General features: G+C 44.7%; 1 protein-coding gene across 6 annotated transcripts in view; it reads right to left on the bottom strand.

The window, feature by feature from the left end:
• TNFRSF11A (TNF receptor superfamily member 11a) overlaps positions 1-18,539 on the bottom strand; it is a 30,805-nt gene extending 12,266 nt beyond the window's left edge. For 2 of the 6 annotated variants that reach the window (XM_027657488.1, XM_027657492.1), the window contains exons 1-6: positions 15,506-15,831; positions 3,150-3,231; positions 2,574-2,699; positions 1,885-2,028; positions 664-757; positions 212-306 (exon numbers count right to left, since the gene is read on the bottom strand). In XM_027657488.1, the coding sequence (XP_027513289.1) occupies positions 212-306; positions 664-757; positions 1,885-2,028; positions 2,574-2,699; positions 3,150-3,231; positions 15,506-15,565 (601 nt within the window). In that variant the 5' untranslated portion in view covers positions 15,566-15,831. Of the gene's footprint in view, positions 1-211; positions 307-663; positions 758-1,884; positions 2,029-2,573; positions 2,700-3,149; positions 3,232-15,505; positions 15,832-16,008; positions 16,024-16,466; positions 16,553-18,429 lie in introns of those variants that run through there. The other 4 variants (XM_027657489.1, XM_027657490.1, XM_027657491.1 and 1 more) reach the window with 4 other exon arrangements.
• Positions 18,540-22,498: the final 3,959 nt, after the last annotated feature.

Below are 22,498 nucleotides of genomic sequence, written 5' to 3'. Positions count from 1 at the left end.
TCAGCTTAGTAGTGGACATAGGCCTTAGAGCCACCAGGCTTAAAGCAATTTTTAAGGGTGGGATTTTCCAAGAGCTCTGTCTTGGTCTACAGCTGCTCTCCCTAGGGTCACCCACAATGGGAACGGATTTAAGCCAGCCAAAACCCCTAGTAATCATATCCCTCCCCCTCCCTGCTACTTCTGAACAGATAATCTGTACAAGGACACACACCGTCTTCTGATGGCTCAGACATCTTCCGTTCTGTGCAAACTGCATCAGACTTGTCAGTCCCGGCCATGATTTCTGTCATTCCTAAAGCTGTACAGCTAAAAAAGAAAGATAAAGAGGCTACATTCTCTAGAGGAAGCTTAATGTGGCTCCTAGTCTTATGCAGAGAAGTGCTGTCTATTGTAACATGCAACATTTCTCTACCCTTAAGAACATAAGGTATTTTCTTTATTTTCAGCTGTGCCAGCTCAGCGGTTACATTGTTACTGCTCTCTTGCTGTCCTCTAAGGAGAATTCAAGCTTCAGCATGAGGATGTTTCCACTGCTGTACAACCAACAGAGATGCTCTGTGTAATCTGCAGGCAGCCTGGAACACCCCACTGAGAAATGCTTTCACCCAGGCTTCTCCCTGCCTTCTGGCTGGTGTGGCCCTTTTACAAGATACAGGGACTTACTTGGTCCAGGGTTTACACTCGTCGGTGGATGAAGACACCTTTGAGAAGTAGCCTCTGGGGCATGGTATGCACAATGTGTCCTTGTCTTGTTGCACTGTGTGTGGTAAAGGAAGAAAAATTTCATAGTTGCATTTCTGTGAATTCCTTTCAAGCGAGAGGAAGGTGACTATGTTCCCGATCCTCTTGCTCCATTCTCCCCCCAGCAATTCTCCTGAAAACTTTCCCGAAGATCTTAGGTTACATTAGAGCAGCAATGGCAGTCACATGTCAGCAGTGAAAAGTACGCTTGTCTCACCTGAGCACTTCTCTACAAGATCAAAATGAGAAATGACCAGGAGCCGTTCGCAGTTTTTGTAGAAAAACACACAGCTGTTACATCCTTCCCCTTCTAATAATTCCCTCATGTCAATGCTATGCCACAGACAGTGATGCTGACTGGTATTGTCACCTCTATAAAGTCACAGTAAACAAAATGCTATATCAGGATTTGCTAGGCTGGAACAGCAACTGTGCTCTAGGCCCGTGCTGCACTTCTTCCTCTATTACTCTATTATGTGCTGCTTTTTTGGGGTTCCTTAGGCTTGGTGCAGCTGTTCCCAGTGTTCACTACAACTCTGAGCTTGACTTGTGTATTTTCCACCCACAAAACACTTGCATTCTGTTTTCAATCAGACTTAAGAGTGAAGTAAATGCCTGTAATAAATCTTTGCATTACTAGCCATCTAAAACAGAATACAGGCTAAACCAGAATACTTATGCTATCTGAAACGTGTTAATCACTATTAACTTGCTTATAACATTATAAAATGGCAAAGAAAAGTCATTGGACAAAAACAGATTGCAAATCCAGCCTCAGGAACAACCCCCAAAGAGTGCTTCTCTTAATACTGAAGCAATGAATGACCTAGTGACTCAGTCAAGACACCTCAGCAAACATTAGAAATGTACTGAACAGCTTGCAACTACTGCCATGTCCACATGATATCTTGCAAAAGTCACTTGATCCAAGATCGTATTTAAACTACAGAGGTAGAAGCCTTCAAAATGTAATCCAGGAGGGTTATATGCAGTAGTAATGACAACTCAGGTGTGCATCTTCTGTTGACAGTTATCTGAGAATCTAAAGTAACCTCTTTAATGTCAGAACCCATGCAATTCTGGCATTATCCAGTAGGCCTGAGCTGGACATTTCACTTCATACATTCCCTTTCTGTATCTTACCAGGAGGCTTGACTCCGAGTCCTGGAGCACACATGGTATTTCGCTGACAGCAGTCGCAGTCTTCATCCCAGTGGTAGCCCACTGTACAAGCACACTGCCGTTGGAATGTGCTGTTCCCTGGGTTCACTTCTCTCAAAGCTTTCCCTAAAAGAGAAAGTAGATGGGAGTAAAAATCTCTCTGATAATAAGCCTCAAGTTTCTGAGTCCCCTGTTCTACCTATTTGCTTTGCTTGAATGCCAGATGCAACACCTTTCATGTTAGAGGAAATGGTGTCTTTCAGGAAGCATGGGAGACCCTTCATCAGCACGGAGGTCCTCACCAATTGCACTCCTGAACAATACTCCTTGTAGCTGCTGCAGAAAATAAATGGAGCTTTTGCAAGGATGAGACAAACATATTAGGGGAAGTAAATGCACAGAATGCTGGGCAAAAGGACAGCCTTTAAGATCAACTCACAGGAGGCAATGGCCCAAGTGCAGATAACCACTATCAGCAGCACAGACTATGGTCATGGTGCTCAGCACAGCACAGAATCTCTGCTGCCTGGGCACCTCACTTTCCACCAGGGTCTTCTGCAAGCCCAGCCTCCAGTGTTGGGTACCTGAACAAAGCAACTTCCCTAGATCCACTTTCCCACCTTCATGCTTCACTAATTTGGATTAAAGGTTCTGCAGTATGAACAGCTCACCTTGATCACATATTTTATGTAGTAAGCATTTATCTTCTTCATTCCAGACATCCATATATTCATTTGGGCCACACGGCTGGCACACGCTATCAGAAGTACCAGTGCATCTAGCAGACAAATACTTTCCTGTGATTGAGAAAAGGACAAGCAGGTCACCCAGAAGTTGCACAAAACTGTCTAAGCTGTTTAGAGAAAAATAACAGGTTGGACTAACACTGAAGTACCACTGTGAACAATCCCTGCACTTTTTCAGTTTGTCAATCTGGTCCCCAATTAGTGTGGCACTGAAACATTCATGAAGTTGATGGCCTGGGAGCAGTCCTACCTACATGCTGCTTTCTGTCTCCTGCAGTGGTTAAGTGCTATCTCAACAAAATAGCTGCTGTGGCTTTTGCTGAGGCTGGCAGGACCACTCCTGCACTAGAAAGCACTGGTAAGTCTGAAATCATGCACCAGCAAGGGTATGCCAATAGATCAGGGGAGTCACAAGAGCCAGTCACCTCACTGACCCGTAGAGCAGTTTCTAGTCAGCTTTTCAGCTGTGCAGCTGGTACAGCCCAGTCAGTGCTCACATACCTGGCTCACACTTTGTGCAGCACCGTCCAGAGTACTCATAGTGTTGTTCGCTTTCACATGGCGGAGTGATTTGTAGTGACAGCTGGAGCAGAGAAGGAAAGAGAGGACATGAGAACCAATACACCTGGAGAACTTCATACCTACCTAGTCACAGTGCTGGCAGAGAGAAGGAAAACTTTTCTTCTGTGTGGCATTTTGGATAACTAAGCAGTAAAAGTTGCCCAACATTTATGACTTCAAAGGTGCTTTGTAGACATGCTAAGAATATGTACTTCACGCTGTACACACAGGGACTTGGAATAGAGCCAGGTGCCAAATAAATAACACCTCTTGCAATTTGTTGTGAACTTTTGGCCTGCAACATAAGGTTTTCTAACAGGACTCCATTGTTTGAAATCTATGACTTTAAAACAATTGTAAAGGAAAAAAAATGGCATAGAGATACTTCTCTTTCAGAGAAATGACCTCAGATTAAGACCTGTGCAACTGACAGTTTTAATGCAAGGTGAATGATTTATACTCCCAAAAAAGAAGAAGCACCCAGCTTCCCACTGGAATCCACAATACTCCTGGCTAGAAAATACTGGACTTGAATTTCGCAGCTTTTTATGTCTCCACTGTATCCTGCAGAGGCAGTCTCACAGAACTGAGGCAGCCATCCAGAAAGGTGATCCAATTAAGCCAACAGCTTTTTGCGTCTCAATAAACCAAAACAAAACTAAAAAAAAACAACCCCTCCCCAAACCACCTGAAACTGGTACATGAGAGGGCATCTGCAATCTTGTCTCTGGCCCTCACTGGCCTTTGCATCCCTTCCCTGCTCTCAGCTGCCTGTACACACTCTGCTCCCACCCACAGCCCAGCTCCCTCAGCCAGGCTTAGGGTCATACCTTGTGGTGGGGATCCTGGCCAGCCAAGCACTCGCTGACCCTGCTTTGGCTTCCCAGAGTCCTCCATGTAAACCCAACACCTTACAACCAACTGTTGATCTTGCAATAGATAAAGTGATTTAAAATCTAGCACATAACGAGGAATCCTTCATTATTGGATACATTTGATAAAATCTCATTTAATTGGAGAAAGCTGCAATAAAGCTCCTACTGCTGGTTAAAGGGAACTTTTGCCATAGCACATAACAGCCCTGTGCCTACTGAGAGTGGTTTCCATTTATCTACTTAGCATTCTCCCCTTGTTACCTCCAAGTCTTTACATTTCCTCTTTCCTAATTTAAGCAATAGCAACCTCTTTAAAAAGAAAATAGTTTTCCATAAGCACTTTGTCCTCTTCTAATGCTGGGAAGGGTCTTGTAAATTAGAGATGACCAAAAAAGTTTGAAATTTTTCTTTAAAAAACTACCTTTTGGCTTGGAGTTTGAGCCATGGGTTGGTGCATGATTTGTGTTTATCAAAACAGTGCTAGCTGTGTTTGGAACAGAAAAAGTAGCACAAGTCAGAGGTCTGGAGTTTTCATATTTTGAAGTTTATAAACAACTTACAGCTGTTTTTTATACAATTACAACAATCCCAGGTCAAATTAAGAGTCTAGTCTTGCAAGAAATCTTCTGTTGCCTCATCATTTCCTTCTCTCTTTCTTTACATTCATCAGCAGTACCTTGCTTGTGATTAGATTATGCATTTTTGGAACAAACATTGCATTCCATGTTTACACAGCAAAAGATAATGATCAGCTCTGGCAAGGTAAGAGGCAACCTAGGAAAAGGAAAGCTGGGCCAGCCTGGCAGATGAACAGTGACACCACTTAGTGTCTCTGGGGAAATGACAAAAACATTCCTGTATTTGAAACAGCTCAATTTCTGTAATGCAATTTAGGTGTTATCTGCTAAAACACCAAGCTGTCCAGCAAGGGGTTCAGGCGGTGTTGCAGGACCAAGCAGCAGAGAGAAAGTCTTGAGCGACTGAATCCCTACCCAGCCACACACAAAGGTAACAAAAGTGATGAGACTAACAGCAGGTCCAGTCATTCTCTTTTTGTCACAGAACGTCCTCTTCTTCCCCATTTGCCACAGTTTAATAGTTCCTCTTTTAGACAAAAAGACTAAAAAATTACTGAAGTGTCAAACAAGGGCGAAGTCATCCTTTTTAGGGAAGGATATGCAAATCTGCTAAAGAGCATTCAGTTAAAGGGTCTGGAGTAATTTCTGAGAATCACAACTCAGCCTGAGGAGAAGCAGCAGAGCCTTGGTGCCGAAGTGAAGGGAGCTGAGTAATTGCTTGGACACCTTTTGGAAATTGTTTCATACACCCATGCTTTATCATATAATGAAGCTATTGTTATGGTATAGTTCACAGCTCCAGCTGCAGAAATCTATTCTGTATGTCAATAAAAAGTCTCTTCTGTAATTGTGTCCTCCCTGTTTTCACTCAAGCCAATGAATTCACAGAGCTGCAATATTCCCTCTTTTGATTTATGCCCAGTGGCAGAAAGACAAGGCTCTCGGTACCCATGCGCCAACCCCCATGTGAGCGCAGCCTCCTTGCGAAGGTGAGGGATTTTGGACTGGTATGGACTGGCTGGACCTGCTGAGCATGAAAGCTGGGGGAAGAGAGGACAGGAAAGGAAAGGAAATCAAAGCAACCTGGAGTTTTCTTAGGGTGGGAGCCAAACTTGGGCCTTTTTGCTAACACAGTCCCATTCATGTCAGGCTATCCCTTTTTTGTCCTTCTGCCAGGGGGCTGTATGTGTCTGTCCCAAACTGTACATCAACTTCCTTTGGGGGCTGAGAAGTGCTCGTGCTGCTGGCAGCACCATGACCTAATGCTTCGCCATCACCAGCACATTCCTGCCACTGTGTCCTTCTGAGACAGGGAAGTGTAATTAATTTTGCAGATGAGGAACTTGCACCCAGAGGCCAGCTGGCTTTATAGAGGTGACAGGAAACCAAACCAAGTCTCCCAAGACTCAAGTTTGCTCCGTAACCCCTGGAACATCCTTCCTATCATCAGATGCTGGCCTGTGGGTCAGAGTGATTTGGACACCATCAAGCTCTTATCTAGGGATAGAACAGGCCTCAATAAATAAGAAGGTGCCGGCCTCCTCTGAAGTGCTTAAAATGAGACAAACCTCAGCCTGGCTATTCCTTTAATGGTCTCGCTATTGATGAAACTGCCCATTAAATCCCAACACCACATGCAAATAAGCGTTTCAAAAAGCACACAGATTTACCCCAGTTCCTAAGAAAGAGAGAGCTTTCCTGTTTGATTAACATTATCTCAGAACATGTATATTTGACAGGGAAATAGTCAAGGGGAAAAAAGACAAACCTCCTCCAGGCTTGGTGGATCCAGTCCAGTAAAGCACACAAACACCTGCTTACCTTTAAGCACATGGGTAGCACTATTAACTTCATGGGAAAAAGAGGCATTCTCATGTCAAGGTTTGCAGAAAGATTGTATTTTGGCATCGAGCTGCAGGTAGCATTTTCAGCTTTGGTTTTTCTTGCCTATTTGTTGAAAAGCACGCTAAGCAAGAGAGTGTCTGTGCTTTTAGGGCTGTCGAACATTGATGACAGCGCTAAAATCACCCATGTGTTACTTGGACCTTAAAAAAACCCTCCACACAGGTGCTTCTAAAGGGGGAACCAGCCACATTCAGATTCCTGTCCTCACGCTTAAGAGAATATTTATTCTTTGTGCCGTTGAGCAATCAGAGGGCAGCAGAAGCTGTGTGCCATGGATGCTAACACTACTTCTTGCTCTTCACATTTCAGAAAAGATACAGTTGCATGGGCCTCTTTCCTTTAAAAGAAAAAAATCTGGAAGAACAAGGTCGGGGGTTTCCACAGTCTTTTTCCCATGACACTTTTGAACAAGAACCTGAGGCCTCAATGAGGATTGCTCATTAATGTTAATCTTAGTTTGGCAAAAATTGAGACGTAAAAAGACACGTCAAGGGGTAACTATTTTTTAAGATGACACCTTCTTGCTCAGTGTAGTTGTTTCTGGAGAGTATTCAACTCATCTGTCATCATTTCACTGAGCAAAGCACATTTTTTTCTCCATTTATTATCGCAGCATCAAAGTACCTGTGGGAGAGACAATACAATCTGTCCCACCTTTGCACACACCACTTGTTCTTTATACTTTGGAGCCCAGGTTTATTCAAACCACTTGCTTTTGAGGTCCTCAGTCTTGCCTGCTGTAGAACTAAAAAATTCCTGTGGATTTAGAGCAAAGCCTTTATTTGCTTTTGTCAAGAGGACTGAGCTTTGAGCAACATTTCCTGAACTGAAGTAGCCCCTGCAAGCACAGCACCCTGGTATCCAGCTAAGATGGCCTCTGCAGTCATCTGCTGCTGCTGTGGCTTCAAATATGAGCCACTGCCTCTCCTCTCCCAGGCACCGACTGTGTGCCCGCAGCCTTCCAGCTTCCTACCTGATTTGGGTCGGCAGTATCACCAACCAAACTCCAGATTTCTTCAGCCTATCACCAGTTTTAGAGGCTTGCCTAAAAAATTGTTTAAAAACAGAATCTGGTTCTTGATGGGTGCTGCTCTGTGGCTGGTGCTCCCGGGTACTCTGTTGAGGTGCGTAATAGTACCGTGCACAATGGACGACTCTGGAAAATTTTTAAATTGTGGATTTAGGGGGCAAACAAGGAGTCCTATTTTAAAGACTTAACTGTAATCACATTATATGCAAGAGTCCCTTCACAGACAGTCTTCACTGTTGATAAAAATTACATCAAAGCAGCACACAAGTCACAGCTTTGCAATTCCAGTTATTTGCTTGCAGGTCTGTAATTCATCACAAAAATCTCAGATTGTGAATGAAATGCTTTTGGTGATGTCAACTTTCCAGTGACCAGTAAACCACATCAGAGAACTACCACCACGTGGTAGAACAGAGCCGGGAAATGGTAACAGCTAAAACTAAATATTATTTCATTCTTAAAAATAGACTCTTGAAACCCTGCTAGAGCCTGAATACCTAAAGAGTCCAGAAAGAGTGTGAGGGATAAAACCGATAATGAAACGGTAAAGAGAAAACTAATGTGCAACCAGGACATGGGCAAATGGTGGCAAAAGCCACTGACTATTCCCCTTGTCCCTCTGTTTTAGCGTGCGACAAAAAGCAAACACCTGAACAACTGGTGTTGCTCCACTGATGGGAAGGACCACTCATTAATCTCAAACCCACCAGAGCTATTTCTAGCCAGCAGGCTACGTGAAGGAGAAGTGCTGCACTGACCACCCTCAGCGAGGCGGTGGGGTATGGCAGACAGGAACCTCAGGTATGTCAGATGGGAGCTGATGGAGGTGGGAGATAGCAGGGCTGAAATGGCTACCAACTGAACCTGTGAATCAGCCAGCTTGCTTCTGTGGACAGAAGACTTGTCATCACGTGCATGACATTTGTCATTCAGAGATAAAGTCACCTTCACATGACAGCCAGAGGGGTACACTTAACATTTTCAATGACTGGGTAGTCTGTAGTGCCTGCATGTTGCCTGCACTTTGGTGCAAAACCTCAGGCTTTAACCTATGTGCCCCCACTGCCACAGCAATTCAAAGACTAACAGCTACTAGGTAGAATATTTTGAAGATGAATCAGAGAGTAAGAACCCAAAAGATAACCAAATCAAAACATTTAACAAAAAGTCTTGACAGCAAGACAAACGGTCCATAACAAGCAGAAATAGACTGCAGAATAATGACGCTATCAAAGCTAATACCCAGATGTGCTTGTGACAAAGGCAGATCTCTTCTAGATTGAACAGGTGCAACAGCAGCACTCCAAAGGAAAGTTTAGCAGCCTCACCACTCCAGGTACAGTCTCAATGATTCACCATGAGTAACTCTACACCCATTCATGCTTAATTAAAATAATAAAAAAGACACTAAAGACACAATGATTTAGACACATGTGCCTCTTGCATTTTAGTTTAGCACATCATTTTTCTATGCTTCATCAGCTGAAGCTGAGATTTAATGGAAGAAATGACCATGAGAGATTTCTTGGGCTGGATGCCAAATTAGGAGTTCAATGGGGACTTTCTATGCTTCACATCTGTGTGTTTATCTTCCCTTTCTTTCTACATGTCCACAGAGAGGAGCATAATGTATTAATCTCTTACAGGGTGAAGTGGGATCCCATAGTCATAGCTGAGCTACCACGGAGAATGAGAAAACTTGTAGAGAAGAGGGGAAGCTTGCTTTCACCTCCTGATGCTCTGCTTTGGCTTCTTTCTCCTGGATTTTAGCATTGCCCAGGGAACAAATGCAGAATATTCTCCAGGCAGAAATATGAAGGACAGTGGCAGGGCTGTAGCCCTTGCTTCAGATGATAGTTGCATAGAGGGATGTAATATGTAACACCCACAGACTGTTCTGCTTTGGTGTGAGAGTAAGGACTGCATGATTGTATCTGCACCTTCTCCATCATGAAGGAATTGCTGCCTTTATTAAAGGGCTCAAGACTCAGCTGAGAATTGATTAATCCACTCTTTAGGTGTCATCACGAGGAACCAGCTCTGCCAGTGACTGTGGCCCAGTCAAGTCAGTGGGAATATTCCTTCCTGATCTAAAGAGGCTCTGGCTCGTTTCCACAAGCAGCCTGTTTTACTACATGTGGTATTGCAGGGAAGAGTTTTTTTTCCCAGTGAGATCAGCTTCAAGGAACCATCTCTTTCTTGCTACTGAAAAATGAAAAGTTACTGAAGGACATGCTGCTCATAAGGCTGTAACAAAATAACATGCTCAAAATAGATTTCCTTGTGTGCTACATAAGCAAGTTTTAGGACTTCATATGAACCTAGTAGCACATTTTTCCCTATCTCTATTTCTGCATTCCAGATTAATGCGTTGCCTAACAAAACTTCACAGTATTTTTATTTCCATACAAGACTTTTTTCTTTTCCCTCTACTTTGACCACTGACTAAATATATTCTGCACCCATCTGCAGTCACAAATGTTGTTCTTTGTCATTCTTGAACAGACCCTATATACTTTTTTTTTCTTTTGGAATAGCCACAAAGTGGTAAGGGTGAATGACCTCATTTTTTTTTTCCCCCTCCTTGGCTAATTGGCTCTTGCAGGGTGTATTAAACTGGACAGTTTGGCTCTTTTACCAAAATGCAGCCTTTCCTGGTCGCTTTTATCTAGATTTTAAGAGAGAGGCAGCCAGAGGGTTCTGCAGAGGTGAGAGGCACCTCCTGGTCTCAGCTCTCTGCCTGCCCACTGTGTTGTCATCCTCTGTCACAGCCCCTGCTACAGTCTCTCCTTCTGGGACACTGAGGGGAGGCACCACAAAAACATCTGGCCAAGTGGTGTGGGGAATGTGCCTCTGCCATGGGGATGCTGGTGGGCTCATGGGCAGAAATGTATCCAGAGAACACGGGTTGGATGCTGTAGCCTACGCAATGGCATTCAGCCAGGCTGAAATATCCACTCCCTTCCCAGGCCTGCGCAGGCAGACCTCCCTGTGACTTTGGTGGGAAATGGATGGGGCGCTATCCTGCGGTGATTAATGACTCTTTGGCTTTGTTTGCAGCCGTGACATCCTAAGCACTGCACAAACACCAAAGAAAGCCAAGCCTTCGGCCGAGAGAACTCACGCCCTGAAAAGGCAAACAAAAAAGGTAACCATGGGAAGCACTGTGCAGAGCAGCCTAGGTGGCTGCACAGGTATGGGACAAAAACCAGGATGTCCTGGAGTGCCAGGGTGATGTCAGCATCACTCCTCTTGTGCAGCGCTGAGCCTTCCACAAGGCACTCAACTGCAAATGTCATAGCACACCGTGGTGACACAGACAAGGAATAATCAGGAAACCTGCACTTCCCCAGTGCTGACACATGACATCAAATCCCGCTCCCACAGGGCAGACACAGCAGCAGGCTGCCCTGAGTGCCAGTGCAGCCTGCAGAGCCAGATTCCCACCTGTAGCCCACCTTCTTTTATTCCATGAACTTTGGACCATTTTCAAAGGGTAAGTCATAAATAGCAGCAAGTTCATGCAGGTAGCCTCTTGTGTTTTACAGACCAAGGCCTACCCAAGTCCAGAGTACAACCTGGTTAAACATCACTGAATTTTTATATTGCATTTATAACACACAAATATTTGCCTTTGCGCTTTGCATCACCAGTAGTGAGCCGTTCTCAGAGCAGCTGCTTCTCTGTGCAAGCAATGCCAACCAAGGCATCCTTAAACGAGGGGTTCGTGGCTGCAGCAGAAGCCAGAGCCATCTGGCAAGTTGAGTTTCCATGGAAAGGAAGGGGACAGTCTGTGTAAGTAGCACAGCTGCAGCTCAGGACATGAGGAACCAGCCATCTCTGTTCCCCTCTTCTCCCCACTGCCCACCTCCAGTAAGCTCAACCAGCACCCGAAGCAATCACCTCTTCCAAGTGTCCAGCAGCCTTTGCACTGCAGAACATACCCTGGCAGATCACGGGACAGGATGAAAGCAGGTCTGGATTCTGTGGTCACAGCACGTGGTGGCAGGAACCCTCCTCGCTCTGGTCACCACAAAAGACTTCCTGGAGACCTGGTCATACCGAGAGGAAGGGGGCAGGGAGAAGCAGGAGGACAGCCTTGCAGCAAGGATTACCTTTTTGGTGCATCTACGCATGTACCAGGTACAGGAGGGTCTTTCACCACTTTAACTCCGAGGGACAGATGGATAAACATAGCGAAGTGACTCAGATATGATTCCTCTAAATAATGTTAAGGTATAAATGCCAGAGGGCACCACTTTGAGGTTTCCACGATTTTATACACTGTAGTTATGTACTCATCCTTTTAACCATCTGTACTGGTTCTTGCACAGCTGTCAAATTACATACCGCTTTTCTGAGCTTGAGGGCAATAGACAGTAATGAGCAGTAGAATCAGATCCTTAGGGCCAAAGTTAATCTCTCTGCTTGACCTGCCTCTTTTTACCTCCTTTGGCACACTATGAAGAAAACCCTGTGCCCTAAATGACATAGGTCAGTACCCTCGAGATGTCTGACAAGCTTTCAGTTCTACCGACTTGTGAAATGTGGTAAAGGTTTGTTTTGGTACTGTTGGTGGGAAAGAAGAAATTACATCAGGCAGATGATGCTCAATATGAAAAAAGAAGTGGGAGAGGTTTCTTTAATTATGGATTGACGCAGTTTTATATGCATTATATTCCTTTCATATGAGGTGCTGTAAGATTTTTCATATGTTCTGGGGTAAACTGCGAAGCAACTAAAAACTTTTCAGTGCCCCTCACAGGAACCATTCCCACAACAGAATTTTGACAAGTGAACTAATTGAATTATGGTAGCTTTGAAGCCCACGTTACTAACAACAGAATAAATCTAGGAGTTTAGATTAGATATTGTAGATGTTTTGCTCTACCGAATGATTCCTTTGGCCCTGATCAGAGCAGGAATAATGAACCAGGAGAGCCCATGATATAACACAGTGTAGTCACTGTTACACTGTTTTCCCCCCTCTCATCATACAGACAGTGCATTTTAGGAAAGTGAAAGAAAAATCTATATTTTGGACAAAATTTTTCTATATTACAAAGAATTCCAGATGCTTGCAATGAGTAAACTTTCCCTATAAAGTAAATATTACAGAGTAGTGGAAGAACCCATCCCATTGCCACAAAAGGGGAGAAGAATCTGTAGTGCAACTGGTTTATTGCATACTTGCAAACGCACATTCTCACAGACTTTGACTCCCACCTGATGGTAACACTGATGCTATTTACTAGGGTTAAGCAAGGAAAGAGATGTGGCTATTCTGTACAAAGAAGCTGAGCAGATCATGCCTCAGAAAGCAAAATACCTCCTACAGGCACCCAAACCAAAATCACTTGGAAAGATCATCTTGTGGTTGAAGCACAAGATAAGCAGGAGGGCGAGTTCTTCTCCCAGAAGTTCTGCTCCCAGAAGTTCTGCTCCTTGCTCCGTGTGTGACCTACAGCAAGTCACGAATTCTCTGTTCCCATTTTCTCCTTGGTGAAAATGATGATGATGATCATGTCCATTCTCAGCAGAATTATGAGTGAGCGCTCATTAACTTACATTTCCAAGTGCTTCTCGTTCTTTGCAGGAAATACATTACAAATATCACTGTCCTAGCACTATTCCACTATAATATTGAGTCTAAACTAATACAAGTGCATCAGAAAAACCTCAGCCCTACCATGCATATTCTCACAATTTGTTCCATCAGAAAACAGCATTCTTCTAAGAAACCACTGTTAAATCAGTCAAACAAAGGAGAACCTGAAAGGCTTGCATTACTCTCACATTCTTGGCTTGTAGGTTCTGTTCACTGTTGCAGGCAGAATGTTAAATTAACAATATTTTAATCTTTGACAAATTGTGGCTTATCCTTATTCTTACACTACAACTTTCCTGGAGTGTCCTACAATTTTGTACTGTTACTTGTCCAAAGGCAACTTGAAAGTTTCACCCTGTACAACCACTTACAGACTCAGAATCAAGCACGTGTTGGATACAGTGGAAAGACTTTACACATCAGCCCAAAATAAATACAAGTTCCTTGTTTTGTGTCCTGCGAAAGGCTATGAATCAAGAGGTGAGAAATAATGAGGAGTTCCTCCTGGTTTCTACATGCTGGGAACTATAGCATGGAAATCCAGATTTTCAACGTTTGGTCAAGAGCTGAGCAGGTTCCAGGAAATGAGCAGATGCCAAAGGGAAAAATTGCACTAAACCAAAATGGCTCCAGAAGGAAGCAAGCATGTAATAGGTAGTGACCTGAAGCAAAGGTAAGAAGAACATTGAGGTCTGCTCTTCATGCTGCATTGATCACAGTCATGAACACCAGGACAGGAAAAAAGAGACAGACACAGAGGATACCAAGGACCAGGGCAAACCACCTGAAGGCTATGATGAAAAATCACTTTTGAAATTTGCAGGCTCATTCATATACATATGGAGGACACCTGGAAAGCAGCAATTTAAGGGAAGCCTAAGAGTGAGGGTGGACAAAATGAAACGTATGTTTTAGAAGGGGAAAAAAAGGCCTGTGTGGTTTTAGGCAACATATTTAGGACCAGGGATCCAGAGGACAGGCTCTCAGGACTATGTGGTCAGACACTAAATTGTAAGCTGTAGACAGCAGAGGGCTTTTTGTTTTGGTTTGGGTTTTTTATCTTCTTTTTCTTGAAGCTGCACCTTACTCTCAGGGAACCCAGCCATGGCCCAGTTACAGCACTATGCTGAGGGAAGCACTTAAAATTACATAACTTATCAAGAATAATGAGACATAGAGAAACACTAGAAGTTCAGATGAAAGAAATACAAATGGCAGTGAGACTGCCAAACATTGATTAATGGAGGAAAGTGCGACAGCATGGGATTTGTAAACAGCCTGCCAGTCTAGAAGGGTCTAAATAACCCGAAGGGAGAGGAATAATTTTTAAGCTGTATAATTAGAAAAAGCAAAGCAAGATTCTGCAAAATCAGACCTCTGGAGGAAACCCGATGTATGCCATTCACAAGGCTCAGCAACAGCTGGCTGTAGAAAAAAAGTCTTTCAGAAAGCCAGGGAAGACCAGACACGATCCCAAGTGTAAAACACGCTGACCATCAGACACCTGGCACTGTACGAAGCTGCAACAAGAGCACGCTCTGTTTGCAAAAAACCGCAGAGCTCAGATCTTTCCCCTTCAGAGGAAAGGGCTGTCCTTTTGGGGGCAGCTAACTCGCGATGGGGATTTGGCTCCCGGCTCTGTCACGAGCAGCACGTGAACCTCCAAGTGAGTTATGTAGCCGGCATGAACCTCAGTCTCTCCCACCCGTGGGCCTGGGGTCACGACGCCGTCCCATCTCCCGCGGCCGCCCGGGGGCTGCCAACATTCGGGGCGCCGGGATGGTCAGAGCGCCAGGGGCTCTGTACCCCAGTGGGGGCGGCTGAAAAGCTGTGTCTGGCCTGCGAAGACCGTACGCGCTCGTCCCATGTCTGAGGGACAAGTGTGCTCCCGCTCTCTCGAATAAATCTGTTCGGTAGGGTGGAGTCTGCCTTATTTTTACTCTACATGCAAATTATACCCCTCAACAACCTCACTGCAAATATTTTCTGGTTTCTCACACCCTGCCCTGGGCAGAAGCAGGCAGTTTTCCCTGCAGATCCTCTGTCTTCCTTTGGAACTTTGGGTTTAGACTACTTTGATTTTAAAGAAGTGAGAAAAGCTTGTGAGACAGGATGAGTTGCTGGGATAAAACCAAAACCAAAACCCAAACAACCAGAGGGGGAAAAAAGGCAGGCGAAGCTGTTCTGCTAAATCCCGCTCTCCCAGTGCCTTGAGCTCCGACCTCGTCGTCTCCTCCAAGCAAACCTCTCCGTGTGACATGCGACACCCACCTTCCCCCTCCGCCAGCTCGCAGCCTTACCTGTTTGCCAGAGGCAGCGAGGCAAAGGAGAAGGAGCCAGCAGCCTGACGGGACGGGCATGTCTGGGTGTCCGTCTCTGCCTCCTCCTGTGGCTCCTTTTCCTGCCACCGAAGAGAAACTAGATCCTTCCAGCCAAGCCCCCGCGCCCCGGCAGCAGAGCGAGGCACATTTGAGCTAACTACTTCTCTTTCTTCCTTTCCTTCCTCTCAGCTACACGAGGGGAGAAGAGAGAAGAAGAAGAGAAAGAAAAAAAAAAGGCGCCTGGCTGTAGTTCCCACAGCATTTCCTCAGACTTGACATGCAGGGTTGTTTTTTTTTTTCCCCTCTTTTTGTCCCTCCCTTTCCTTTCTCCACCCCCTTTTACAAGAAGTGTAGTCACCATATCCATGGCCCTCCTCCTGCCGGTGCCGACTGCTTTCCCGGTCAGTCCTTCTCGGCAGGGCCACCCATCCACCTGCCCTCGCCCCCTGCTCTGTGGCCTCCCTTTCCAGCTCTCCTCTTACCCAGCACCTTCCCTCGCTGGCATCTGCCCTGGAATTGCTGCCTTCTCCTCACCACCCCTGGATATTGCCTGGCACTGTCAGAGGACACCTTGAGCCTCAGGCAGCCTCCCATCTCGCCCCCTGATCCATCCAGGCACAACCGCCCTCCTGTTCCCAGCACTGAGAAAAGCCTCCTGTCCCATCCCCAATCCCACCTCTTTGCCCATGCAGCAGCCTCGGTGTTCTGGCACAGCTCGAGGCCCCCCCACTCCTCCATGTACTTTGGCTGACGGCGGGAACTGGTGGACGCGAGTGTTGCCAGAGAGGAAGAAAAGAGGAAGATGGGCTTTGGGAGCTCTCCCAAAACAGTCCACACAGGGCATGGGGTCCGTCCCTGCGACCTGACTCGGAACAGTGCAGACTGCCCTCCTGACCCCCCAAAATTCCATCACTACCACCACCAACCCTGCAGCAACTACCTTGCCAGCTGCAGCTGGTGGTGTGCCGGGAACAGCCTACGCTGCCCCTCCTCTCACAAGGGGAGCAGGAGTCCTCTGGTGAGGCAGGACAGGGCAGCACTGCCTTACAGGGGCTGAGGATCCAGCAGAGCTGACTGTGTCAATACAAAACCTTCCTTGCTGCCCTGTGCTCACATGCTGTGAAATAAGTTGGTAGCATGATTATGACTTAGGCAAAGAAGGAAGTTGTTCTTTCACTTATGTATTTAGTTAACTCTTGATCAGGAAAGGAAAAAGAGCTATTTGTAAGTTTCTCTGTGTTTTCAAATAAATAAATACATTCAAGCACAAAAGATGAAGAGAATATTAACAAAACATCCTTCTTGGTGGTGCTGTGGTCTGATTTCTGCTCAGAGGAGCGATACACTCAGGACAGAAAGGGCTACTGGGTTTCTCTCCTGTGGCTAGTGCGGAGGACCTGCAAAATTAAGCTATGACCTTCACCTCTACATAGTTTCCAGAGGCCATAAAGCTTTTATAATCTTCCTAAAGTTCCTTTCAAGTCTTGACACACTCACTGTCCTCTGCATTGGGCCCTGCCCGATCTGTGTTCAACTAGGTCTTGGTGCCCACATTCCCCTGCCGGTCTCTGACACACTGTGGCTGTTTGGCGCTGGTGACCCCTACGTTTGATCCTCCACAGTGGGCTGTGGGGCAAAAGTACACTGCATGATGTGCCTGGCTTAGGGCCAGAGGCTGCTCCTGATGCCCTCACTATCTGGAGATGATGGGCAAGGGTAATGCTGATGAGTTTTAGCAAGCCATAGAGCTTGCTAAAGAACTCATAGAAATTGAGTTGGCAATGAGGGGTACGAGGGATGACCACGGCACCTGACTTGCACGGTAGGCAACAAATGCAAAGCCAGTTTTATGGGGGGGTTTTGCAAGGGGGTGAAGTGCATGCCCAGCTGCTGGTCCTGGAGGGAGCCCAGTGAGATGGAGAGGCAGCACTGGGGCGAGATCCTTCTGCCAGAGCCACATCCACAGATTGCTGAAAACTTGCAGCCCTGTGCCAGCCAAGACGTTTTAAAATGTTTGTATTTATGGTACAAGGAAATGTTGGTTTGTTTTTTTTTAAACAGAAGTCTGTTAATTCTCTTCCCCTTTTCACATTCAGCACAACACCGAGGCTATAGGCTCTGTTTATTTACCAGCTGCTCATTGTAACCACAGATTTACAAGAGCAAACTCACACTCTCATGAGCAGTTAGATGTGTTACAGGCTCGCTTTGAATGTGTAAAGGGTTTGAAGGCATTGAGTAAAGCCAAACCCTGTGCAGCTCAGAAGAGCTCCAGACTACTCAGTATTGCATGTCAGCTTGATTACTTTTGCATTCTCACCCCTGATCCTGCCTGAAGTATTTCTTGTTTGGTCTGAAGTTTCTCTCATTTTCTATCACTATGTGAATACAGCCTCTTTTTGAAAGCACAGACATTTTCCTCTGAGTTAAATTTTATGTTTCTGAGCCAAAACCCACAGAAGCCACTACTGGGTGCTTTACAGTCTTAATTATGGATTGCAGTAGGTTGTTAGAAACTAAAATCTGAATGCTAGAAAATATGAACTAGGGAATGTATAGCACTGTCAATTCAGATTTATCACGTATTCGTTCTATGTAGCACAAATAAAACCAAAAAATTTACACCAAAACTGGTTTGTCAGCCTTTTGTAGAATTTCTTTTTTTTTTAATATTACAGAACATTAGTTTTTCAGCTACCTTTGCAAAGCACCTATTTTGAATAAAACCAGAATGCTCAAAATATTAAAGCTTCAAATGTAACGGTGATATTCGAGTGCCTCTCGTTTCTGTTCACCACTATGGCACGCAGGCCTAAACTGGAACTAGCCTTCGTGAAGCTGTTAAAGAAGAGAGATGGAAAACCATGTGCAGCCTTAGAGGTGTGACAGAACCAAAATAATACCTTGGATAATTTCAGGATCCCTTCTTTAGCAAAGCCTGCCATGGAAAACAAACTGGGAGCCTGGCTGACTGCTCAGCAGGCCAGCGCGGATCTCTTCTTAGCTCCTTCCTAGAGAGAGAAAGGTGGGTATTGCATGATAAATGCTATTTTAAAAGAAGCACATCAGTGTAATACTGCAAGTTTTGTAGCTGTTTGAAAATGAAACTCTTTCAGCATCAGTTAAAAAATGCCTCTTTTACAGGAGCTTAGATAAATGGCAACTAACTCTCAATCAATCCCTGAATTTGACTCCCGTCTTTTCAAAACTTTCAATCCAAAAAGCAAGCAAAGGTAAGGAATGGTTTGGTGGATACACCAGTCAACTGGGCATCTGAGCAGCACCCGTACAGTCACGTCCATGTCCCCAGCTGTTCCTTCACTTTATCCATGCCACTGAACTCCCCTTCCCCGTGCACGGACACCAACCCCTTGTGATGCCCCATTTTCCCAGGAGGGAGAACTAGGAGGTTGCATGTTAAACCTGGGTAGAGAAGCAACACTGAAAGGCACATGGTTGCACCCCAGGATGCCTTTTCACATGTGCAGGAAGGCTGTGAAGGAGCTTCCATTCCCTTGCCTCTCAGATGCTGTTGAGGGATGGGGGATGAAATGAAAGGTTTTGATCAGTCAAGATCATTGTTTTTCTTTCACTACATGTCACAAACATTGTTTGGGGTTTCAGGCTCTGGACTAAATACAAGCTTTGTGAATACAAGCGCTTGCCTCTCAGCAGGAGGAAGCCAGTGCATGTGCAAAGTTAGAGATCTAGGAAAGGTCCCTCTAAATCTTCCGGGGGGGGGAGGGATGCCGTGGGGAACAGTGGGTCACAGTGCAGTTTCTAGAGTACCATGCACAGAGCCTGTCATGGGGCCAGGGAGAAAGGCTGCCTCCAGCTGCCTTATCACCTGCGACAGGGAGGTGCCTCCCAATCTGTAGTCTAGAGAAAAAAAAATAGAAAAATATCTGCACATTCTAGCACAGAGGGCTCTAGTTTTGTTTGAGACCTCCAGCTATTAAAATAAATCCATTTAAAAAATATAACTCTATTAATAAAAAACCCCAAACCATACACAAAACCATGCTGTCAACTTGAAACTGTTTTCTTCCTGTGAAAAGCAAGTTTCCACGGCAGACTATTGCCCAGTCTCCTTGAAATTTTCAAACGCACAAATACTTTCCATGACAGAGCAACCTTAATAAAGCTCCTTGGTCACAGTGGTGTGGTTTACACAACACACCTTTTACAATCCCACAAAAATGTAGCAGTGATAAGTACATATAAAACCCCCTCAACTCTGTAGCATTCAAAAGAAAAAAATCACAAAACCAGCCACCGCTAGTACGTTAAATATTTGACCTATGTGCAAGCAGACACTGAGCTGATAAGTTGTCACCAGCCACTGTGGTAATAACAATGCCTGCATAATTCTGGAAGGAAATATAATGTCATGGTGAATTTTTAACTTTGAATATTTGTTCATGTTTATAAGAGATACCTGATGACCTCCTAGACTTGAGTCATATATATTCATCCTGAGGACAAGAGCAATACTGGCATGGAAACTGAGGAGCTTGCTCTGCCCAGGATACACCTTAAGTTCTGTCCAGCCTGGAGGTGAGTCTTTACGGCTGGCAAACACCCACCAATCCCTCAGTGAGAGGACTGAGACCCAAATTCATTTGCAACACCCCATTACCAACTCCACAGAATCACTCTGTCATTTTATCCAACAGCACACTTAACCATCGTGAACTTCTTTCAAAGCTCACCAGAACATTTGAGATGACTCATACTTAGATCAATAGAGTGCATTCATCTGTTAGCAAAGGATCAAATCTAAATGAACCCTTATTGCCTTCTAAAGGCTACGGCTGCTTCTTCCCCATCGCTACTTCCCTCTCCACTTGCACAATATTTAAAGGGGAGGTGCAACGTGCCTGACAGAACAACACACACATGATCCCATAAGGCACACGCTTTGCTACAGTCACTTCAGCAGGACTCCACCATACTGCCTCCACCTCCAAGAGAAGCTGAAGGGGTCTCTCAGGTGTTGGGGAATGGGAAATATCTCTGTGAAAGTGGAAGGTAAAGAGCAGCAGCACAAGACCACAATCACAGTAATTTTGGAAATGGCAATATTCATATACACAGCCAACAGCCGTATTTCCAAACAGACAGTATTTAAACGGTAGAATAAACAACCATCTGCCTCTGTGGGAGGGTAAAGTTGGAGAGGAGGGTGCAGACCAGCCTGATATATGGTGACTGAGGGACGCAGTGACAAGCACGTGCAACACCATTGCTGGGAAAGGAACCAGACAGACCATGCTGTGGTGTTGCCCCTTCACACCAACTGGTGAGTCACCTTTTCAAGTCACTGACTTCTACAGTAGAAGTGCTCATATTTAAAGTTTCTTGGAAATTGAAATTTTCAGTCTGAGGAAGTCTTTCACCACATTGGAAGTGCGATGGACATTCAAGCTCAGCACGTAGTGCAGATGCCTCCAAAGACAGAGGCTGTTTACCACTGACTTGCCTATTAGGAACTCTAGAAGCAGAATCATCCTTTCCTACAACTTCCCTATATGGATGAAACCTGACCAGCATTAAACCTAAAGGTAGAACACCTTAGAAACAGCTTCTCTGGAAAAAACAATTACTTATACATGGTTGCTCACCAAGACAAGTTAAAACACGATGCATTAGCATACATTATTAACACCCAGAACCCGAGCAGCCCACTTACTCAACAACTGCACTCCTCTGTGCCTTTGTTGACCAGTTTCATAGACTAACCCAAATTAGCTACATATCTGAGTGTATTTGCTAAAAACATTAGCCAAATGCACTCAGAAAAACACCAAACCAGTTTCCTTTAAGTCTTGTTGCCTGCATCCCGTAATTCATCAGCATTTACAGCTGACGCAGGAAATTCTGTAATTCCACCTCAGATCAGTGCCATGCCAATCAGCTTGCCATATCAGCTTGATCAATGTCTTTCTGCTTCATGAACCTTTGCTGGTGCTTTGTGGTTTACTTAAGTATCAATAATTACTTAAAACATTTTGAATTCATGATACCCACCATTATAAATGCACTGAAATGTAGAGCCATTGACCCCTCAAATATGGAGCCATTTGCACTGCCAATAGAAATATCTAGGAGTAAAAAAAATAATAATAAAAAAAAAAAAATCACCAAACCCCACACAGAACAACTTCTTGCAATCTTCTTGAAAATTTTTCAATATCTGGCAAACTAATAAACATTTTAAAAAACTCCTGCAACCAACATACACTAAGAAACTTGAAATTTAGGAGGCAAACCTGCTGAAGAGAACCTGCATTTTAAGTTTGCTGCCTAGACAGTAATTTTTTCACCTCACTGGTTATTGTTCTGGTCTTCCTAGAATCCTCACTCAAATTCCTACAACTGGTAAGAAGTAGAACACTGGCTAGCAAAAGCTACATTTTGCAAGGGGCTGGAGAGACTGGACCTAGTTGGGTAAAGAGGCTACATTTATACTAACAAATTAAAGAGTCTTATGCCACAATCATCTATAGTTAAACTGCTGTCACAGTTTTTTGGCTTGCACTGATTCGCAAGTTTTCCAAACACTTCAGTTTTCCAAACCTTCAGTGTAGGTGAGCAGCAACTCTCACAGGCAGGTGGCCTGCTTTGGAAAGTAGATGTTTAACCATAAAGCAGTCATTTTGGTCTCATGTCTACAAAGCTGTCTCTGGCACTGCAACTGCTGGAACAGATAGAAGAGAGAAGGAGAAAAAAAAAAAAGAAGAAGAAAAAACTGTGGCACGGGAGACACAGGAGAGGAGGAGACCCTGCATGAAAATGGCAGTAAAGCCACACATCTAGAACCCAGGCACACGGAGACAGGAAATTTAGCAGGTTCAGTGCTATGTAAAAAGAGTTAAGACTACAGAACTTCTGCACATTAGACCTCTCTTCCGTAACAGCTCTTTTGTTACAATAATCTTTGTTGGAGAAGACTAGAAGTAACAAGACAAG

This window comes from Corapipo altera, unplaced genomic scaffold (assembly GCF_003945725.1).
Source record: "Corapipo altera isolate COAL_440 unplaced genomic scaffold, ASM394572v1 66, whole genome shotgun sequence".
In the NCBI taxonomy this organism is placed as follows: domain Eukaryota; kingdom Metazoa; phylum Chordata; class Aves; order Passeriformes; family Pipridae; genus Corapipo; species Corapipo altera.
This window is presented reverse-complemented; position numbering and strand designations above follow the sequence as displayed.